The sequence below is a fragment of the Neofelis nebulosa genome, chromosome 6 (assembly GCF_028018385.1).
Source record: "Neofelis nebulosa isolate mNeoNeb1 chromosome 6, mNeoNeb1.pri, whole genome shotgun sequence".
Taxonomy (NCBI): domain Eukaryota; kingdom Metazoa; phylum Chordata; class Mammalia; order Carnivora; family Felidae; genus Neofelis; species Neofelis nebulosa.
The window spans coordinates 114763801-114785514 of NC_080787.1; the positions used below are offsets into that span (position 1 = coordinate 114763801).

General features: G+C 36.3%; 1 protein-coding gene and 1 long non-coding RNA gene across 6 annotated transcripts in view; one reads left to right on the plus strand and one right to left on the minus strand.

Annotated features, from left to right (window-relative positions):
- TRDN (triadin) overlaps positions 1-21714 on the minus strand; it is a 393952-nt gene that overhangs the window by 204546 nt on the left and 167692 nt on the right. Inside the window, exons 12-13 of the mRNA XM_058735145.1 lie at positions 19750-19803; positions 18438-18497 (exon numbers count right to left, since the gene is read on the minus strand). Of these exons, the coding sequence (XP_058591128.1) occupies positions 18438-18497; positions 19750-19803 (114 nt within the window). The remainder of the gene's footprint in view (positions 1-18437; positions 18498-19749; positions 19804-21714) is intronic.
- Positions 20391-21714, plus strand: part of LOC131514791 (uncharacterized) — a 49197-nt gene continuing 47873 nt past the window's right edge. For all 5 annotated transcript variants that reach the window (XR_009263275.1, XR_009263273.1, XR_009263274.1 and 2 more), the window contains exon 1: positions 20391-20592. This is a non-coding gene — a long non-coding RNA (uncharacterized LOC131514791). The remainder of the gene's footprint in view (positions 20593-21714) is intronic.

Genomic DNA, 21714 nt, shown 5'->3' on the forward strand with positions numbered 1-21714 from the left:
CTTTTTCCTGAAACTGAAATTATTTTATGGAAAACAAAAGACTGCTTTTAGTTAGAGAAGTGTTATATATACTCCCATGCCCCCTTCATTTAAAGAGGAAAATTTCCTAAAACATAACCATAATTCTTATTTTCAGGCCTGAATACTTTTGTTGTCTGAGAGCTTTATTCCCTGTCTTTTGAAGCATATGTAATTATTATACTATCTGTCCTACCTTAAGTTTATTGTCATTGTAATTTTTCCACTGGGCTCTCGAGATATTTTTGCCCTGAGGACAATTAACCATCATTTCATATATATAATATATTTTATTTCCCTTTTTCAGTGTCCTAGGTTTAGGCAGACATAATAACATACTCTCTGATTACATTTGGAATAATTCTGCATGCTGTAGTAGACAGACAGTAGTTATTTTTTCATAACTAACCAATTAGGAGAGTTTGACAGATGGCCAAACTTTAAATCATAATAATACAAACCTTCATTTAAAAGGTTAAATAATCTAGACATCAGTTTCATTTAGCCTGATGTTTAATTGTAGAAAAATTGAGTCTGATCAGTTTCCTTAAATTTAATATAATCATTATTCTTATAGGATTTACCTTCACAAATACCAGGGAGATACCTATTTCTCTTCTGCTTGAACTTGAAATGGTAGACTTCACTGACTGAAAATATTCTTTTTTTTTTAGTTTTAGGTTTTTTTTAGTTATCTCTACACCCAATTGGGGGGGGGGGCTCAAATTCAGGGCCCCAAGACCAAGAGTCACATGTTCTTCCAACTGAGCCAGCCAGGCACCACACAAGAGATTCTTTCTATAATCTTGAATATCCCACATTGTCTTCTCCTATATTCAACCATTGAGTCCTAATTCTAGAGGTGATAAAGAGTAAGCCTACACCCCAATAAGAGAGTACATCAGTTTTTAATATGGCTTTGATTTCTCCCTGGTTTCTTATTTCCATTTCATATCCACAAAGTACTCTCTCTGAATATAATCTGATTTGTTTCAAAAGATCGTTTCTAAAATCAAAGATTCGTCTCCAAGTAAGATTCCAATATCACAAAGTACAGCAGGATTTCACTCTTTTCTCTAGATGTAATATTTTAATTAATGAAATCCACAACTTTATTTGCTCTTGTTTGCCACACTATACACCCTATGTTGAGTTGTTTTTCTTTTTCTAAAAAAATTTTTAAATGTTTATTCATTTTTGAGAGAGAGAAAGAGAGAGACAGAGCATGAGCAGGGGAGGGGTAGAGAGAGAGTGAGACACAGAATCCGAAGCAAGTTCCAGGCTCCAAGCTGTCAGCACAGAGACCATCATGGGGCTTGAACCATGAACCGTAAGATCATGACCTGAGCTGAAGTCGGACGCCTTACCAACCTAGCCACCCAGGCGCTCTTTGTTTTGTTTTTCCCCATGTAGTGAATACTCCATTTGCTTTTGTGTGTGTGTGTGTGTGTGTGTGTGTGTGTGTGTGTTTACCCTAATTTAGCTTTAAGGGAATCAGGGAATCAGCCCCCCTTCCTGGCAATTTCAGTCCAAATATCTTGTCCAAATATTTAATTGTTCTGCTCAAGAGATAGGAACTATGGCCTAACCTAAAACAGATTATTACTCTGTTCTCACTATAAAGATTAGTTCAGGAATGGGCCCATAAGGACCAGCTTAACTCAATTCAGGTTTTCTGTTTGAGCTCTTGGTAAGCCAACCTGTTCTTTTTCCCATGGGACATTAACAAGAGAGGATGTAGGGCAGACCACACTTCAAATGGCCAATTTTGCAATCACTTGAGCCAACACTAAGGAATCAGAATCTAAAAAAAAATGCAGAGATATACTTCATTTGGATATCATTCTACACTTGTGCCAAGCTGAACCTGAAGAGAGTTTACTCTAGAACTGTAGTTGGATACACCAATAAATTCCTTATTTTAAATGGTCTGCCACTTGTGAGAGCAAATACCCTCAGTGATAAACCACTGTTAAAATTTTATGTATTCCAATCTCCATCCTGTTTAAAAATATGTTAAATGCATCTAGGTCAAATGCCTTCTGACATATGTCTGTGGCATTCCTGTTCTAAATGTCTAATGGGCAGCCTACCAGGAAAGAGACAGTTTCTCATGCCTTGATCTTAGTGTGATATCTTGTATCTGCCCTGTTGGGGCAGTACTCACAGTATATTATAAATGTCTATTTATTTTCCTCTTTTCTAATGTCTTTAAGAACAAGTGCCATGTCAGTTATACTGATCTATCTCCAATATTTAGCAGATTTCCTTGCCAATATTATGCTTTTAGTAAATGTTTGTTGAGTGAATGAAGGAAGAAAAGAATAATTTCTGTAAGAAAAAGAATTAGACTCATATCCTTTTTATTTCTTTTCTTAATGCTTACACTGTCTGCAATATAGTCTCAAATTATGTAAGGAAAAAAGGAAAAAAAAAGAAAGGAAAAAGACATTAAAGCAATCTACAATCATCATTTTCTACTGTTGGTAAAAACAAAAAAAAATTGAGGGTTGCAAAACACAGTGGGATTTCTTTGGTGAAGTCTCTACTGCTGTTAGTCACTGGTGACCATGGCCAAGTTACTTAACTGTTCCAATTCTGGGTTCTATAAAACAGGCATTATATTCCCTACCTCAAAAGTTGTTGTAAGGATTAAATGAGAAAATAGTGAATACATTTAACTGTTACTAGTTTAAAAATGCTCTTGATGAAAAGAATACATATTGACACAATTTACTAAGCTATTTTGAAATTTTGCTTTGGTAACCCAGGAGAAGCTGAAATTGAAGAAAATATCATTTTAATGTTTTTTAAGCTTTGCTTTCACAGAAAGAAAAATCTTATAGAGAGTTAGGACATATAATTAAAAAATTAGTGGGAATCTACATCTATATGCTTAAATGTTTATCTCAGATCACAAGGAAAACTCAGGCTGTGTAATTCCCCCCAAAATTGGTCCAAATACCCCCAAATTTTCTAATTAAAAAAAACTTGTTTCTAATTGATATCTCACTTCCTGTACCACTCTGCACAATCTTCTCATTAAAATTTAATCTATGATGTTTGCAAGAGACCACTTATTTTAATGTTAAATTATTTTATTTCTTATATTTTTTTCAGAAAACAATTCATTCTGAATATAAACTGCAGTTAAAAAGAATGTATCTAAGATGGGTACAGGAAATACTTAAAATGTCAATATGTCCATGCAAACAAAGAAGAAATATTCATAGTCTATTTACTGGTTCTTTCTCAAATGTATTTTAATCCTCCCTCTTGAAAGTATTTCACAAAATGTAACACAACTCCCTCATACTCAAATTTAGGGCTTATTTTATTTCTGTCTTCACTGGGAGGGTAGTTCTGATTCTCCATAGTAGGTGTTAAGAAGATTGAAATTAGTCACTTGTATACCAGTCCCTTTTTTCCAGGCTTAAATAAGTTTTAATATAAACCTTTTCCATTCTGAGTTTTAAGATGTATTTTAAATTCTTTTTCATTTTTATTATTTTTAATTATTATCATTTTTAAAATGCAATTTATTGTCAAGTTAGCTAACATATAGTGTATACAATGTGCTCTTGGCTTTGTTTGATTAATTGTTTATATACAATGCCCAGTGCTCATCCAATAAGTGCCCTCCTCAATGTCCATCATCCATTTCCCCCTCTCCCCCACATGCCCCTTCAACTCTCAGTTTGTTCTCTATATTTAAGACTCTACTATGGTTTGCCTCCCTCTCTGTTTGAAATGATTATTTCCCCTTCCCTTCCCCCATGGTCTTCTGTTGTTTCTCAAATTCCACATATGAGTGAAAACATAGGATACCTGTTTTTCTCTGACTGACTTATTTCACTTAGCATAATACTCTCCAATTCTATACACGTTGCTACAAATGTCAGGATTTCATTCTTTCTCATTGCCAGGTAGTATTCCATTGTATATATATAAACCACATCTTTATCCATTCATCAGATGATGGACATCGGGATCTTCCCATAATTTAGCTATTGTTGAAAGCGCTGCTATACACATTGGGGTACATGTGCCCCTATGAATTAGCACTCCTGTATCCTTTGGATAAATTCCTAATAGTGCTATTGCTGGGTTGTAAGGTAATTCTATTTTTAATTTTTTGAGGAATCTCCACACTGTTTTCCAGAGTGGCTGCACCAGATTGCATTCCCACCAGCAGTGCAAGAGGGCTCCCATTTCTCCACATCACCACCAACATCTGTTGTTTCCTGAGTTGTTAATTTTAGCCACTCTGACCGATGTGATGGTATCTCAATGTGGTTTTGAGTTGTATTTACCTCATGATAAGTGATGTTGAGCATCTTTTCATGTGCCTATTAATCGCCATCTGGATATCTTCTTTGGAAAAGTGTCTATTCACTTCTTCTGCCCATTTCTTCACTGGATTGTTTGTTTTTCTGGAGTGAGATTGATAAATTCTTTATAGATTTTGGATACTAATTCTTTATCCAATACGTCATTTGCAAATATCTTCCTCCATTCTGTCAGTTGCTTTTTAGTTTTGTTTATTGTTTCCTTTGCAGTGCAGAAGCTTTTTATATTGATAAGGTCCCAATAGTTCATTTTTGCTTTTATTTCCCTTGCCTTCAGAGATGTGTCAAGTAAAATGTTGCTGCGGCTAAGGTCAAAGAGGTTGTTGCCTGTTTTCTCCTCTTGGGTTTTGATGGTTTTCTGTCTCACATAGATCTTTCATCCATTTTGAGTTTATTTTTCTGTATGGTGTAAGAAAGCAGTCCAGTTTCATTCTTCTGCATGTTGCTGTCCAGTTCTCCCAGCACCATTTGTTGAAGAGACTGTCTTTTTTTCCATTGGATACTATTTCCTACTGTGTCAAAGATTAGTTGGCCATACATTTGTGGGTCCAATTCTGGGTTCTCTATTCTATTCCATTGGTCTATGTGTCTGTTTTTGTGTCATACAATATACTGTCTTGATTACAGGTTTGTAGTAGAGGCTAAAGTCCGGGATTGTTGATGCCTCCTGCTTTGGTTTTCTTTTTCAACATTACTTTGGTTATTTGTGGGTTTTTGTAGTTCCATACAAATTTTATGATTGTCCTAGCTCTGAGAAGAATGCTGGTGCAATTTTGATTGGCATTGCATTGAATATGTAGACTGCTTTGGGCAATATTGACATTTTAACAATATTTTTCTTCCAATCCAGGAACATAGAATGTTTTTCCATTTCTTTGTGTCTTCCATTTCTTTCATAAGATTTCTATAGTTTTCAGCAAACAGATCTTTTACATCTTGGTTAGGTTTATTCCTAGGTACTTTATGGTTCTTGGTGCAATTTTAAATGGGGTCAGTTTCTTGATTTCTCTTTCTATTGCTTCATTATTGGTGTAGAGAAATGCAACCAATTTCTGTACATTGATTTTGCTGACTCATAGCAGTAAACAGATTATCTAGGCAGAAATCAATTAAAAAACAATGGCCTTGGGGCACCTAGGTGGCTCAGTTGGTTAAGTGTCCGACTTTGGCTTAGGTCATGATCTCACAGTTTCATTGATTTTGAATCTCACAGATTCATTGATTTTGCTGCGATTTTGCCGAATCAGTTCTAGAAGGTTTCTTGTGGAGTCTTTCAGGTTTTCCATGCAGAGTATCACGTCATCTGCGAAGAGTGAACCTTTGACCTCTTTTTTTTTTGCCAATTTGGATGCCTTTTATTTCATTGTGTTGTCTGATTGCTGAGGCTAGGACTTTCAATGCTATGTTAAACAACAGTGGTGAGAGTAGACATTTCTGTCACTTTCCTGATCTCAGGGAGAAAGCTCTCAGTTTTTCATTGAGGATGATATTAGCTGTGGGCTTTTCATATATGGCTTTTATGATGTTAAGGTATGTTCTTTCTATCCCAGCTTTCTTGAGAGTTTTATTAATAAAGGATGCTGTATTTTGTCAAATGTTTTTTTCTGTCAAATGTTTTTTTCTGTCAAATGTTTTTTTCTATTAACAGGATCATATGGTTCTTATCCTTTCTTCTATTAATGTGACATACCACATTGATGGATTTGTGAATATTGAACCAGCCATGCAGTGCAATAATGAATCCCACTTGGACATGGTGAATAATTCTTTTAATACATTGTTGAATTTGATTTCCTTATATCTTGTTGAGATTTTTTTGCATCTATTTTCAACAGGAATATTGGCCTGTAATTCTCCTTTTCATTGGGGTCTCTGGTTTGGGAATCAAAGTATTTCTGGCTTCGTAGGATGAGTCCAGATGCTTTCCTTCCATTTTCTAATTTTTGGAATAGCTTTAGAGGGATAGGTATTAATTCTGCTTTAAATATCTGGTAGAATTCCCCTAGGAAGAATCCTAGGTAGAATTGCCCAGGACTCTTCTTAGTTGGGAGATTTTTGATAACTGATTCAATTTCTTCACTGGTTATGGGTCTGTTCAAATTTTCTATTTCTTCCCATTTGAGTTTTGGTAGTGCATGGGGGTCTAGGAATTTGTGTATTTCTTCCAGATTGTCTAGTTTGTTGGCATATAATTTTTCATAATATTCTCTAACCATTGTTTTATTTCTGTGGTGTTGGTTGTGATCTCTCTTCTTTCAATTGTGATTTTATCTATTTGGGTCTCTCTTTTCTTTTTGCTTATTTTTTCCAAAAAAACAGTTCTTAGATTCATTGATCTGTTCTACTGTTTTTTTTTTTATTCTATATTGTTTATTTCTGCTCTAATCTTTATTATTTCTCTTCTTCTGCTGGCTTTGGGGTTTCTTTGCTGTTCTGCTTCTAGTTTCTGTAGGTGTGTGGTTAGATTTGTATTTGGGATTTTTCCTGTTTCTTGAAATAGGCCTGGATATCAATGTAAATTCCTTTTAGGACTGCCTTTGCTACATACCAAGGGTTTGGATTATTATTTAATTTTCACTTGCTTCCATATATTTTTTAATTTCTTCTTTAATTGCCTGGTTGACCCATTCATTCTTTAGTAGGATGTCCTTTAACCTCCAGGCATTTGGAGGCTTTCCAAATTTTTTCTTGTGGTTGATTTCAAGTTTCATAGTGTTGTGATCTGAACATATGCATGGTATTATCTCAATTCTTTTATATTTATATTTATTGAGAGCTGTTTTGTGATCCAGTATGTGATCTATCTTGGAGAATGTTCCATGTGCAGTTGAGAAGAATGTGTATTCTGCTGCTTTTGAATGAAAAGTTCTGAATATATCTGTCAAGTCCATCTAGTTCAGTATATCAATTCAAGGCCATTGTTTATTTCTTTTTTTAAAAATTATTTTACTGTGTATTTATTTTTTTAGAGAGAGAGAGAGAGAGAGAGACAGAGCACAAGTAGGAAAGGGGCAGAGAGAGGAGACACAGAATCTGAAGCAGGCTCCAGGCTCTGAGCCATCAGCATAAAATCCGATGTGAGGCCAAACTCACGAACTGTGAGATCATGACCTAAGCCAAAGTCGGACACTTAACCAACTGAGCCACCTAGGTGCCCCAAGGCCATTGTTTCTTTATTGATTTCTGCTTAATCTGTTCACTGCTCTGAGTGGAATACTAAAGTCCCCTGAAATTACCACATTCTTATCAATAAGATTGCTTGTCTGTGATTGATTTATATATTTGGGTGTATTAAGTTGGGAGCATAAACATTTATAATTGTTAACTCTTCTTGATGGATAGACCCTGTAATTATGATATAATGCCCTTCTTCATCTCTTGTTACAGTCTAGTTTAAAATCTAGTTTGTCTGATATAAGTATGGCTACTCCAGCTTTCTTGTAACTTCCAGTAGCATGATAGAGGGTTCTTCATCCTCTCATTTTCAGTCCAAAGGTGTCCTCACAGATATAGATGGATCTTGGTTTTGTTTGTTTTTGTTTTGTCTTGTTTTGTTTTTGTTTTTGTTCTTGTTTTATCCATTCTGATACCTTATGTCCTTGATTGAGGCATTTAGTCCATTTACATCCAGAGTTATTATTGAAAGATATGGATTTAGTGTCATTGTGTTATCTGTAGGTTTCATGCTTGTGGTGATGTGTCTGGTCATTTGTCTTTGCAGCATTCCACCCACAGAGTCCCCCTTAGGATCTCTTGCCCGGCCAGTTTAGTGGTCACGAACTCCTTCAGTTTTTGTTTGTCTGGGAAAGCCTTTATCTCTCTTTCAATTCTGAATGACGGCCTTGCTGGATAAAGGATTCTTGGCTGCATATTTTTCCTGTTCAGCACACTGAATATTTCCTGCCCCTCTCTCTGGCCTGCCAAGTTTAAGTGAACAGGTCTGCTACTACCCTTACATGTCTACCCTTGTAGATTAAAGCCAATTTGTCCCTAGCTGCTTTCAGAATTCTCTGTCTTTGTATCTTGCCGTTTCTCTATGATAGGCAGCAGTGAAGACCTATTCTTGTTGAATCTGAAGGGAGTTCTCTATGCCTCCTGAATTTGGATGTCTGCTTCCTTTCCCAGATTAGGGAAGTTCTCAGCTATAATCTGTTCAAGCAAACCTTATGCCCCTTTCTCTCTCTTTTCTTCTTCTGGAACTCCTGTGACATGGATATTATTACGTTTTATTGAATTACTTAGTTCTCTAATTTTTTCTTCATGGTCTAGTATTTTCTTATCTCTTTTTCTCGGCTTCATCTTTTTCCATAATTTTATCTTATATTTCACTTAGTCTCCCCTTTGCTTCCTCCAACCTTGCTGTCACTGCATCTAGTTTATTTTGCACCTCATTTACAACATTTCTTAATTAATCATGACTATTTCTTAGTTTCTTGATCTCTGCAGTAATAGATTCTCTTCTGTCTTCTATGCTGTTTTTCAAGCCCAGCTATTAATCTTATGACTATTTTTCTAAATTCTCGTTCAGATATATTTTTTATATCTGTTTGAAGAATTTTCTGTCATTTCTTCCTGGAATTTCTTTTGAGGAGAATTCTTCTATTTCATCATTTTGGATAGTTTTCTGTCCTTTGTGTGTGTAAATAGCTTATGTGCCCTGCACCTGCAAAAACTACTATATTAAAAGTCATACACTGTCCAGGGCCTGGCCCTTCAGGAGGTGTTTTTGGAATGTGTTGCATGCTTTATGTTATTGTGACTCTGGTTGCTTTATCTCCCTACTTGTAGTGGTGGTTTGGACCTTCCACCAGGTGTGCTTTGATTTTTTCATTGAAGTAACCCTGGAAAAAAAAAACTTAAAAGGGGAGGGTGGTAGTGGAAGATGCCTTATCCCATACAAAAAGACAGGGCTGGGGAAAAAGAAAAGAAGAAAGAAAAAAAATTTACAAGGCAGAGAATCGGAGAAGCTATACAGCTTATTCCAGAGAGAAAGACAGTGACACAGAGAGAGAGAGAGACAGAGAGACAGAGAGGAAAATAAAGAAGAAGGAGATACAGAAGAGGTGTGAAAAGAATTAGATTAAAAATGTCTGCTTAAACAAACCAACAACCAGAATAGAGAAGGGAAGAAATAAGAAGAAAAGGAAGAAAAAAAAATATATATATATGGATATAAAATAAGAATTGACCAAGAATCAAATCAGAAAATGCAAAACCACTGGACCAATATCTGACGGTGCCTTGGAAAATGTGGCTGTGCTAGTCTGGAGGAGGGACTGTCTGGCTCAGTCAGTGTGAATCTTGCTCTGTTAGATGTGCAGTTACCAGGCACAGAGGGGCATGGTTTGGTATAGGTGGTCCTGCCTCCACTGTGGGCCCCCTGTCTTGTTCCCTGAAGCCCCTCCTTGTAGGTGATGGGGAGAAAAATGGCAACACTCCAGTCTCTCCTCCCCAGACTGGGTGTTCCAGACCAGTCCGTTCAGGCCTTCTTCACAGTGCCGCATGGGCCTGTGAAGCCGGTTTGTCCCACTCCACTGTCTCCCTCACCTCCAGGTGCTTGGCTGGGATTCAAACCCTGATGTCTTAAAGAATCCCACTCCACCGGCCTTGGTTCTGGGGTAATGCCACTCTGCCCAGCAGCCAACAAAGCGCCTCTGGCTGTCGGGCACCTGCAGGGTCTTTTGTCCTTGAAGAGGCTATACACTTTCTTCCCACAGTACTCAGGGGAGGGAGGGGACTAGTCTCTCAGACTGCACCTCTGTGCTCACTACCAAGCCCGGGGCTGGTTCCCCTCCTCCCTGGGCATGCATACAGGGTGGCCAGCCCCAGTCTGGAGAAAGACCCACAAACCTGGATCATGTTAGAAATTGGTTCTTTCTCCACTTTTTCCATTCCCTGGTCTGTGGTTTTTCCCATGTCCAAGTACAATCCTACACTTCCATAGCCTCTCATTCTCTTCCTTTTGTCTCTCCACAGAAGGGGATCCCTCCCCTCCATGCCTACGCCACCCGTTTTATCTGTCCCATTTCACTATCATACACCTATTGTCTGCCAAGTTGTCCTGGTGGGCCCCTGGAGATGTTTCTATCACTCTGTAGTCTGGTTTCCTGGAATTACAAGTCTTTTGGACTCAATACTGCTGAGTTTGAGGGATGAAGGAACTTTGGGTCCCTCTACTTCTCCACCACGTTCACTACTGTCTCTAAATTCTTTTTTAAACCAAAATGCCTTGGAGTGCCTGAGTGGCTCAGTCAGTTGAACATCTGACTCTTGATTTTGATTCAGCTCATGATCACCCAGTCATGGGATTGAATCCTGAGTCAGGTTCCGCACTGAGCATGGAGCCTGCTTAAGATTCCCTCTCTCTCTCCCTCTTCCCCTCTCCCCCACTTGCACTCATTCTCTCTCTCAAAATAAAATAAAATAAAATAAAATAAAATAAAATAAAAAATATCAAAATGCATTTACTTCTTGTTTGCATTCGACCCAGACACACTTTTGTATTGTTGAAACCAAAAGCTAGAACGTGGAGCATTATCCCAGAGATCCCACAGCATGGCATGATATTAATTCTCTCTCACCTTTTCTGAAGCAGTTTAGCTTCTATCCTGCTAATTGAGATGTGATATAAGAGGTAATCAAAGATATAATTATTAAGTAAAAAGTCAGCAGACGTTCTTGTATTATTCCATCACAAAATCCCTTGCCCTGTAGAGAATAAGCAACTATTGTCTTACATTTCTGTGATTACAAAACACTTTGAAAATATATTCTTTTGCCTTCAAGGCAATTCAAGCATTGTAAATGTTTTTAATATAGTCAAGCTGCCATCACCTGAACTTGGACTTGCGGCCTGATCTATTTGGGAACAAAAAGCTAATTTTAAAGGAATATATGGTTGCCTTGTAATTACAGAGCACCCCTACGTCAAGGCTGGGAATTACTAATTTGATCAAGTCTATTTGTGCCAGATAACTCATTATTTACCTGCCTGAACAAATTCTTTAATAATTTCATTTAGGGCATGCATTAATATAACTGTCTGAATATCACTCAAAAATGTGTGAAGTACCTATTTTTTTAACTTGATATTAGCTGGTAGATTACTGCAAAATTTATAGAATTCTGGAAAAAGTTAATCTAGGTTTCAAAGAGTAACAAATAATGTTTAGCTGATGTGTTTGTTAAATTCTACCCAAATACATATGCATAAAATACAAAATTCAAATATAACATAACTTTCTAAAACCAAGTGTTTTTTCAAGTAGAGGAAGAGATGGGGTGAGCATAAACACCTATAATTAATCATCTCAAAATACAAGTATGGAAAATAGAAGTTTGCTCTTTTAAACTAAAACTTAAAAGTGAAAACATTGGAAAGATGCTATGTATTATCTTTATCTGTACATATATATAGGAAGTTACTTTTAATTACACATAAATTTATTTTAGTGGTCTGCAATCTGCCATGTAAATTATTTTGAGCTCTAGTAGCTCGAACAATCCATTACAAAAGATTCATGAAGTAAAATAGATGCTATTCTATGTCTGGTAGGCATAAAACTTAATGACATATTCCAAGCTATAAGCTTCTGTAAAGTATCATTTACAATTTCTCAATGACAAAAGTAGATCTTATATAGAGAAATAAAATAGTCAAAGATTTTAGTTTGTGCAGAATTTAATTGTATTTGCCTCAAACAATCATTGAAAATATTCTGTGGAAATATATATGGTTGCATACTTTAACACAGCACAAGCCTTATGAGTTGTTTTTTATGAATGAATAATTCTTTAAAAAACATTAAAGTACATTTCACAAACTTACCCTTTCCTATTCAGTGAACATCAAGGACATTTTGATATGTCTATCTCTAAAACCAAGGCTTTCAACTCAGAATGTATTTATTATTGGAGTTTTAGTTTTATCACCAGAGCTGCCTAATCTTCATGTATATCTTCAAATGCATGCTTCTTTTTATACGACAATCTAGATAGATTCTTCTTCATAACTTGAAAACACCAGGTTTTGACTACTGGAGCATCGTGGTATTATCTTAAAAAAAGCAGATTATTTTTTCACCCATGTGCTCATCAAACAATGAATTCTCGATTAATTCTTAGATTTCCACTCATACCTTGTCCTTTTGAGCATCAGTCTCTCAAATTGTGTTGATGTCCACAGCTTCCAAATTCACCTCCCAAAACAAAACTAAACAATACAAAAAAGACTCTTTCCTCCTTTATGCAGACACAATTAAAAAAAAAAAATCACTGCTTTCCTCTTCATTTTTGTGCCTCCACTGCAATCTGGTTTTATTCCTTCACTCTATAGGAAGTGCTCTTGTCTTTCCTGCCCTTGTGTCACAGCTTTTAAGTAACATTCACAAGGCTGATAACTTCACGATTCTTGAAACATCCATTTCTGAAATGTCTCTAATACCAAACTCTTTTCCTTTTCCTTTAATCTCTCTAGCAGTTCTTTCAGCCTCTTTTGCTTTATTTTCCATTATCTAATCTCTACATGTTGGAATTCCACAGGTCTTCATTCTGTATTCTATTCTCTATTTCTTTTGACACAATCTCTCTGGGTAATCTCATCTATTCCCAGAGAAACAAATACGATCTATATGGATTTCTGTATATGTCGCTTTACTTCAGAATCCCCTCTGAAATCCAGACCTATGTATTTAACTGCCTTTTTAGAGTAGAGTAGATGGATTAATATCCTGGCCCTGACATTTACTAACTGTGTGACCCTGGGCAAGTTACTTAACCTTTCTGTGTCTTAGGTTACTCAATTTATAATGAGGATTAGAACAGTTTATTTATTCACTTATTATAAGGATTGAATGAGTTAGTATCAAAAAACAGCTAAAATAGTTCCTGATATAAAATGTGAATAATATGTCACATACACTTGAAACTTAACATACTCAAGAGGAAACTAGATTGTTTCTATCACAGTTGTTCCCCAGATAAGCTTCCTCATCTCAGTAAATGATCCCATCTTTTAATTGGCTTACCTCTTCTTTTTCTCCCTCTAACCCATTTTCAAAATGAGTATATACTTGTGTAAAGTATAAATGAAAATGTTTTTCTACACTGCTAATATCCTTCGTGTTTCCTATTATACTTTTAATAAACACTTACATATGTCCCTATATATTCTGACCCCTTATACTTCCTCTCATACGTATTGCACATATACATCTATCACACACACACACACACACACACACACACACACACACACATACCACATTCACACATCACATAAAGATGCACACATCAATGGCTGGATCCTGACAATATATCAGATTCCAATTTAAATGCTGTCTCTTAAAGGGGCGCCTGGGTGGCTCATTGGTTAAGCATCCAACTCCTGATTTTGGTTCAGGTCATGATCTCATGGTTCATGGGATCGAGCCCCCTGACAGGTTACATGCTGTCTCTTAGAAAAGCCTGCTCTAACAAGCTTATCTATTTAAATAGCTCCCTATCCCCACTCATTGCTTTCTCCTCACTGCCTCAAATTTGTTTCTCCTATGGCCCTTATCCCAAGTTGGACTTATGGACATCATGTTCACTGTGTGCCTCCTTTATCAAAATGTAAACTCTGTTAGGGTTTATGTTCAGTTATCTACCTCTGTGTACTCAGCACCTGGCACAATGGCTGGTATATGGTAGACATTAAGTGAATATTTTTTATAAGAATGCATGCAAGAATACATGGATGAGTGAATTTGTCCTTTTCTAGCAGCTATTCCAGAGAAACTAGTATGTTTTTTCAGGATCTTTCTTATAGTTTATACTCCTATTCAGAAAATTCTTGGGAAAAAAGTCATGTTGCAAAGTGTGATAATGAAACATCATTTTACACCATTATCTATCAGGTATCAAGTCAAAATTATCTTCATAATTAATAGGCTTGTAAACATTATAGGGTGGTAATGAATCTAAGTCCAAAAAATTTATGATAACTTATAACTCCAGAAATGCCAATCTGAAAGAAATGAATCATAGTTTTGATCTTATTCTATCCTGGTTTATGTTTTTTCTCCAGGTTATAATTGTTTCATTATAAGGAAAGCAACTTGTTAATTTTTTAACCATTATAACCTCATCAAGCACTAAGAACATTGTTTCTTCAAAAATACCATTTTGTGAAATAAAGTGATGAAGAATGTCTTTTATCTACAGTTTAGGTAAAGAATAACACAAACTATATTTGACTATGTCTTATGAGCATTTAAACTGCCACATTTTTATCATGTTGCTTGATTGACCCATCTTTGTGTAATTCAGGCCTTCAAAAACCTTCTTTTATTATGTGAGTTTTATCTTATAAAACATTTCTGTATCTTTATTATAGATACCTTAGATGGCCTCTTTTAACTTCCATTTAATCCTCCTTCCAGATGGAAAACATGGAATGCCAAAAACCTGCATCTTCCAGACTCACTTGCAGTATATTTAATTCTACCAGTTAGATGCACCTATAGGAGACTGAGAAGCAGACAATTTTGGCACAGGTCACTTTGATGTGAGCTAGTTGCTTAGGCTGGCCTCAACATTTCCGGGATCTAGTCTGTGGGTGTTAAGAGGCAGCTTTGATGAGTGAAGCCACTTCCTGACCAACTCACAGGCCTTGATGCTCAGTAATCTAGTAACAGCTCCTTGATTTCAGTGTTCTTCTGGTGCTTCCAACAACTGTGCTGTGTCCACTTTCCTGGAGGGAAGTCCTTCTGCTTGTCTACCTTGAGTGGTTTGTATGTCTAACACTGAAGTGTCATATAAACACAGGGAGATATTTTCTAAAGGTTTTTATTTCCTTTCTTGATTGCGTTTTCCATGGTGTTCAGACTGAAACTTACCTCATAACATTGTAAAAATATCCTGGTGACTATTTTTTGCCATTTCATACAGTGTTTTATAAGTGGCACATATTTGTTTGTACCAGGACAATTTGAAACATATACAAAATAAGAGATTATTATCATGAATCTGGATGCACCAATTACCCTGTTTCAACCATTATTAACTTGTGAACTGGCAATTTTATATCATGTAAAATCCCACCCTCATTTTCCATAGCATAGATCATTTGCAAAGTGTGATTTACTAGTTTCAGGCAGTAGAGGCTCATTTATCATAGAATTTATGTCTCAGGTTCATTTGCATCTACATAATTATAAAATATACATGTAATAAAATAAAATAACAATATAATATGTAAGTAACTTTATATGTTATATAAATGTAAATAATACAAAAGTCAATATAAATATAATAAAATATCGTGGTAAATCCCATAAGTATCTAGGCATATCTTATGCTTTGTAAATTTTCTACTCTTTGGGGCTAGAGTAGTGACATCGGACACTCTGCTATATTCCTCTGACTATTTTAGGAAGAAATGACATATGTGCCTCAGCTCTTCAAGATTTCAGATTATTTTCAATTTCTTTCGTTATCTCTAGAAATTACTATTGTCACATTTCAAACTGGCTGCTTTTAAACCATATTGCCTCTCACATGAAAATACAATTGGAGAATTATTAAACTCTAAAAAGAAACAAGAGTTATAAACTAGCATTAATTAAATCTCTGTGTCTCTGTCTCTCTCTCTTTCTCTTTCTCTCTCTCTACCTCTCTCTCTCTCTCTCTCTCTCTCTCTCTCTCTCTCTCTCTCTCTCACATACACACACACACACACACACACACAATTTTGAGTGTATTGGAGGGTTAAGAGCTTATAAACAAACAATTTGCACATATTTTCATTAGGAAGTTGAACTAATTTTTAAGATCCAACAGTATTTTGTGTCATCAACAGTGAACATACGAACAAACAAACACACGGGAAACTGGTTCCAAGAAGGACAAACTTGCTTTTCAACGCTAGCTGAGCAGCCTTCCCCAGGTATGCTGAGCAACCACCCAGTTAGTTCTGTTTCAGTGGATGAGCACATGAGCACTGGCCTTGTAGGCAGTGAATGGATGAGCCTGACCTTGTGGGGAGTGATATTGGCATAATCAGTTCTGTTGCCAGTGGTACATAACCTCACTCTGACATGACTGCTGGGCTAATAACACAGGTTTCCCAGTAGCAGAGAAATATCAAATTTTCCCATCACTCACTGTCCATAAGGCATGTTGCCTTTCTCCTAAAAAACTAAAACCAAACTAAAACGACAACCATGCACATCACTGAGTTTTGCCAAAAGTATTTTCTGATTTTGCATTTGCAAACATATGACAAATATTTTGGAGATTACAATTCAATTCAAAACTTCTTCTGCAAATACCTGGTAAAACTGATGGTCCAGAAAGGAGAACCTTGTTTCCCTTTAGCACCCAATCATGTCACAGATATATGGACCCAAGCAGCCATCAAATAGCCAAAATTGCATTTTTCCTTCTTTTATGATAAGGTACGTATTTCACCAGGGGCATAAGGAAAGTTTTAAGTCAAACTCAATGAATGTTCAACAATTCAACAGATTCTACAATAATATGCCCTTAATAACGGAAATTTGAATGCAAAGTAAAATATTTGGCTATCAGTTCTCAGACCCACAGAACACCTGGAGGTCTCTTCTTGAGCATTTCATGAGTCATACAATCATGCAACTGTTAATACTTTACACTTTTTTTTACCCTGCTTACAGCATGATGTTGGGGACTTCCTGCAACCCCTATTTGTTACTAACTAGTATCTAGTTTGGCATTCGGTGGCCTTCCTTTTCAGGATCCTTCACCATCACCTTTTCCCCTCTAGATAAGCTATCTACTTCCTAGAAGAAAACCGTTTTCACTGATGCTATCCAGTCCTTCTCTCTCCACACAATAGCCTGCCTTGAAGCTCTCTCTTCAACCTCTCCTTTATTTAAGCTTACCTACCACCCCATTTTCTAGGTCATTGTTTCCAGCTTATTATTACACAGAAAGGGTCTGGAAATCTCATTCACTTTAAGTGTTAATAACTGAGAAGAATTAGTTTGTTAGCCCATACACACAGGCCTAGGAGATTTGCATCTTAATAGAGGACAATTCCTTCATAACTCAAAGGAATGGAATATCTCTAATAGTGGAATTTCAAGCATCACTGACACTAGTGGAGGAAATATTTGGGGGTGAGAACACTTAACACCAAACCATAATATCTCATAATGTGAGACAACTATCTTTTTCACCTAGACTTAAGCTTAACCTGAATAGAAGCTGGTATTCATGTTTGAGCAAGAATTAAAGCACGACTAAGTATAAAGCAAAAATCTAAGCTGTTGAACAACGCTCTTTCTTAATGGTCTGCATTACTCTCTCCGAGCTTCTTAGCTTTGCAAAGTGGTGTTATTATACTATGTAGCTCTTCTCAATTTCATTATGTCTTCACCAGGATGGCCTTAAAGTTCTCTGAATTCAGCCTCCCTAAACTTTAGACAGGCTTCTTTCTGACCTTAGGCTCTTACCCTCCTTTTACTTAAAGCAATTACTTCAGAAGACTTGTAATTGTAAATTCTTTCTCTGCTCCTTTCAAATAGAAATCTTTTTAAAACGCTCTTTCCTGGTTTTCTAACTCAAGAATACCTTTCTCAGGGAGCAGGAAGCCATCCCTTTGAAATGTAATCATCAAGAACAATAGTACCCCAGTTTCCCCGTTTCTGTGGGATAGTAAGAATCTAACTCCTTGGAGTGCCTTGCTCCAAGCTGTAAAACTGCACTCCAGTCACGAAATTAAGAAACCAGTCTACTTTTGCTCTGAGTCAGGCCCATTAGCACACACATGGCCTAAACCCTCCACCCCATTGCAGCTCTTAAAAACCCTCCTCCTCTTTGTTTCAGTGAAATTGAGTTCAGAATGAGTTGTGGCCTCTATCCTCTTTTGCAACAGCCTTGAATAAAGCCTTCCTTGCATGTTTAATTTCGTCCAGTGCAATGTTTGCTTTGACAGCCTGAACATGCACAGATTTAAGTACCTATATCCAGTTTGTTTACATCGCCCCAAACTTCTTTCATGAACAAACATTGTGAACATAATTTGACTAAGGAAACAAAGTACAATACCTTTTTTTTTCACATCAACGGCAGTTTCCTTGTCGGTTTTCTTTTTGACAGCTTCTTTTTCTGGTAGTAAAATGAGAAAATTTTACTCATTTTAGGTGTCTGTTTAATTCTTATGTATTTTGGGGCACACGTGACTGCCATTATGGCATCCAACTCATCTTCTATAGAGTAATCTTAAATCCGTGCCACAGTAGTGTCAAATATGAGCAAACCAGCCCCTTCCGAACACAAATGGACCTCTGTTGTGTTTCCTCCTCAGGAAGGAAGCAAATTTGTGCTAAGCTCAAAAACAAAATTCTCATGACAATGGAAATATTATATGCCATTATCAATTTTGCTATTATTCAATAGTTTTTTTTAATGTTTATTTTTTATTTTTGAGACAGAGAGAGGCAGAGCATGAACGGGGAGGGTCAGAGAGAGAGGGAGACACAGAATCTGAAGCAGGCTCCAGGCTCTGAGCTGTCAGCACAAAGCCCGATGCGGGGCTCGAAGTCACCGACCGTGAGATCATGACCCGAGCCGAAGTAGGATGCTCAACCGACTGAGCCACCCAGGCGCCCCTCAATAGTTTTTCTAAAGGACATTAAAATGAATATATTGAAAGTTCTCTGGGCTATCAAGCCACTGGAAGCATGTCAGAAGCAGAAATCTCTGGAGCTCACTTGAAACTTCAGATGCACTATTTGAAAACAACCATCTAAAAGTAATAAGGGTGCCTGGGTGGCTCAGTCAGTTAAGCCTAGGCTCAGGTCATGATCTCGCAGTTCAAGAGTTCCAGTCCCCATCAGGCTCTGTTCTGACAGCTCAGAGCTCAGAGCCTGGAGCCTGCTTCAGATTCTGTGTCCCCCTTTCTCTCTGCCTCTCCCCTGCTCATGTTCATGCTTGCTCTCTCTCTAAGGATAAATAAACATTAAAACAATTTTTTTTAAATAACAAAATACAGTATATCAATCAACTAGTTTTTTTTCCTTATACATTCAATAGTTGCCCTTTTGATAGACACTTTTTATTAAACTGAATGAATTGAATAAGAACTTCATATTTGTATTTGCAGAGAGAGAACTGAGTACCACTCCTCAGTAAGAAAAAAATTCCATCAGTAACAATTTAGAAAAGTGTTTAGACATAAATTTTCTTTTTAAAAATTTATCAATTCAACCTTATTTAGAATATTTATAAATTTCAAGACTGCTAACAACAATAACAATAAAATTATTAAGGGAATATCTTTCCTAGAAAACAAGAGCTTTATGAGTAGTATTGTAAAAGGATATTAATTGGTTTCTGTGTTAGTTTTTAAATTGTTCACCTTTCTTTTTTGTTTCAGAAGTCACTTTCTTCTCAGCTTTCTTCTTTTCCTCTTCTTTTTCTGGAGAAGAAAATTGAAAATATTTATTTCAGGAAAATGTAATACAAAGGAAAAACCAAGATTTGAATGAAGGATTACTGTGAAATCACTTCTGCCTCCAGATAGCTTTGTGACTTTGAGCAAGTGATTTAATCTCACTAAACCTTATTTTCCTCATTTGTAAAATAATAGTACTCCTCTCAAAGTTAGATCATGTTTACAAAGCACTCCGCACAGTGCCTGGCTCACAGTAAATGCATAAAATTGCAGGTTGTTAATATTGTTTATAAATAATGAACAAGATCCTTTGAGCTTTCTGAACCAAGCAATTGTTTGGTGCCTAAAGTAAGATAGTAATATATGAAATTAAAACATCATATCTGGGAAAGATACTGCAGGTAAACTAAAAGAAATACTTTTTTTTGTTTTCCTTTCAGATGTTTAGTTTCATTAGAAGTAGTACAGGAGGCCATTAATGTGATCTATTTTGATTTAACCGTTTGTCAAATCTGCTTCTTGTCAACAGGCATTTGGAGCCTGGTGACATCTGTCTGGCAGTGTGTTGGGGACATAAGTTCCACTGCCCTTTCTGAGTGGTTGTATCAACGAGGGTGCTCACACTCTGCACCCAGAGGTTTGCAGTAAGTCTGGGTCCCACACAGAGCAGCATGTGGTGGCTCTGGACTTCCTCGTGGAAGAGTTATTTTTCAGAGATCTGAGAAATCTTAATCTGAGGGGCAGAGGGAACCTCAAATGCCTAGCCACAGCCTTGTTAACAACTGGTCATCTCTGGACATTGTTCTGGTGAGTGTACTCATTTCATAACAAAGTCATGTAGAAGTTGTTGAAATGGAATATTCAGTGTTTTTAGGTTTGAGGCAGCTCTAAGTTCAGTTAAGGTTGGAAGATGACTAATTCTTATCCTCAATTAGTGGTGCTATTTACCTATATTTGAAACACCTTTGTATCTGTCCTTTGTCTCTCCTCACACATATAGATGCCAAGCATTCAAAGATTTTTATCATCCAGAAATATTATGAGATTGTTACTGTGCTGCAGAAATCCAATGCATAGTTCTAGTATGAATGTTGAAATTGTCTACTAATGACTGCCTCTCATTAAATATAGGAATTAATTCATTCCCTTAGGTATAGAGATTTTTTACCTACAAGATCAAAGACAACACTTTCAGTGTTAGAAGTATAATTTATAAAGAACCCCTTTTCATGACTCCTAGAGATAAGCTGGTGTCATAGGGAGAAAGATATTCACACTCTGTCTAAATGTGTCTGCAGTGTGCCATTACAGCCCATCCAGTCAGAAGTAGAGAGTCAACAAGTCCAATTCTGATAGTTCCAGAGTTAGAAATAAACCACTTGAATTCCACTTTGCCTTTTCCTAAAGGTTTATACATATTAAATATGCAAATCATGTTTAAAATTCTGAATAAAGATACTTTTGACTTAAGTATTATTACTTTCAGCTTGTCTGGGAGAAATTTTACATAGCAGGGTATCTTCCATGTTATCTAAATAAATGCATATGCCAGACAATTGAATTGGCATTTGCTAAACATTTGTGCCAGAATATGGATTAATTAAAATACAGATTACTTGTAAATATTTCTTAGCCCATATCAAATAGCAAGACTGTAGTCACAGTAAGATCACAACTCAGTATCCAAATGTCTCCGTTTCATAATATAGATGAATAAATATTTCATTTAAAAGTTCTTGCCAATTAGTCAATCTTACATTGAACTTCAGAATGAAAGTAGATATTTGAGGTCATAGGATGGAAGACACTCTTTTCATTTTTTTTTTAAAGAGAATACTCTTGTGCAATAAATTCTGCCCTTTAAATTAATATAACTGGAATTTTATTGTGGTGATACAGTATTCTTGCCTTAGTTCAGATTGAATTAAT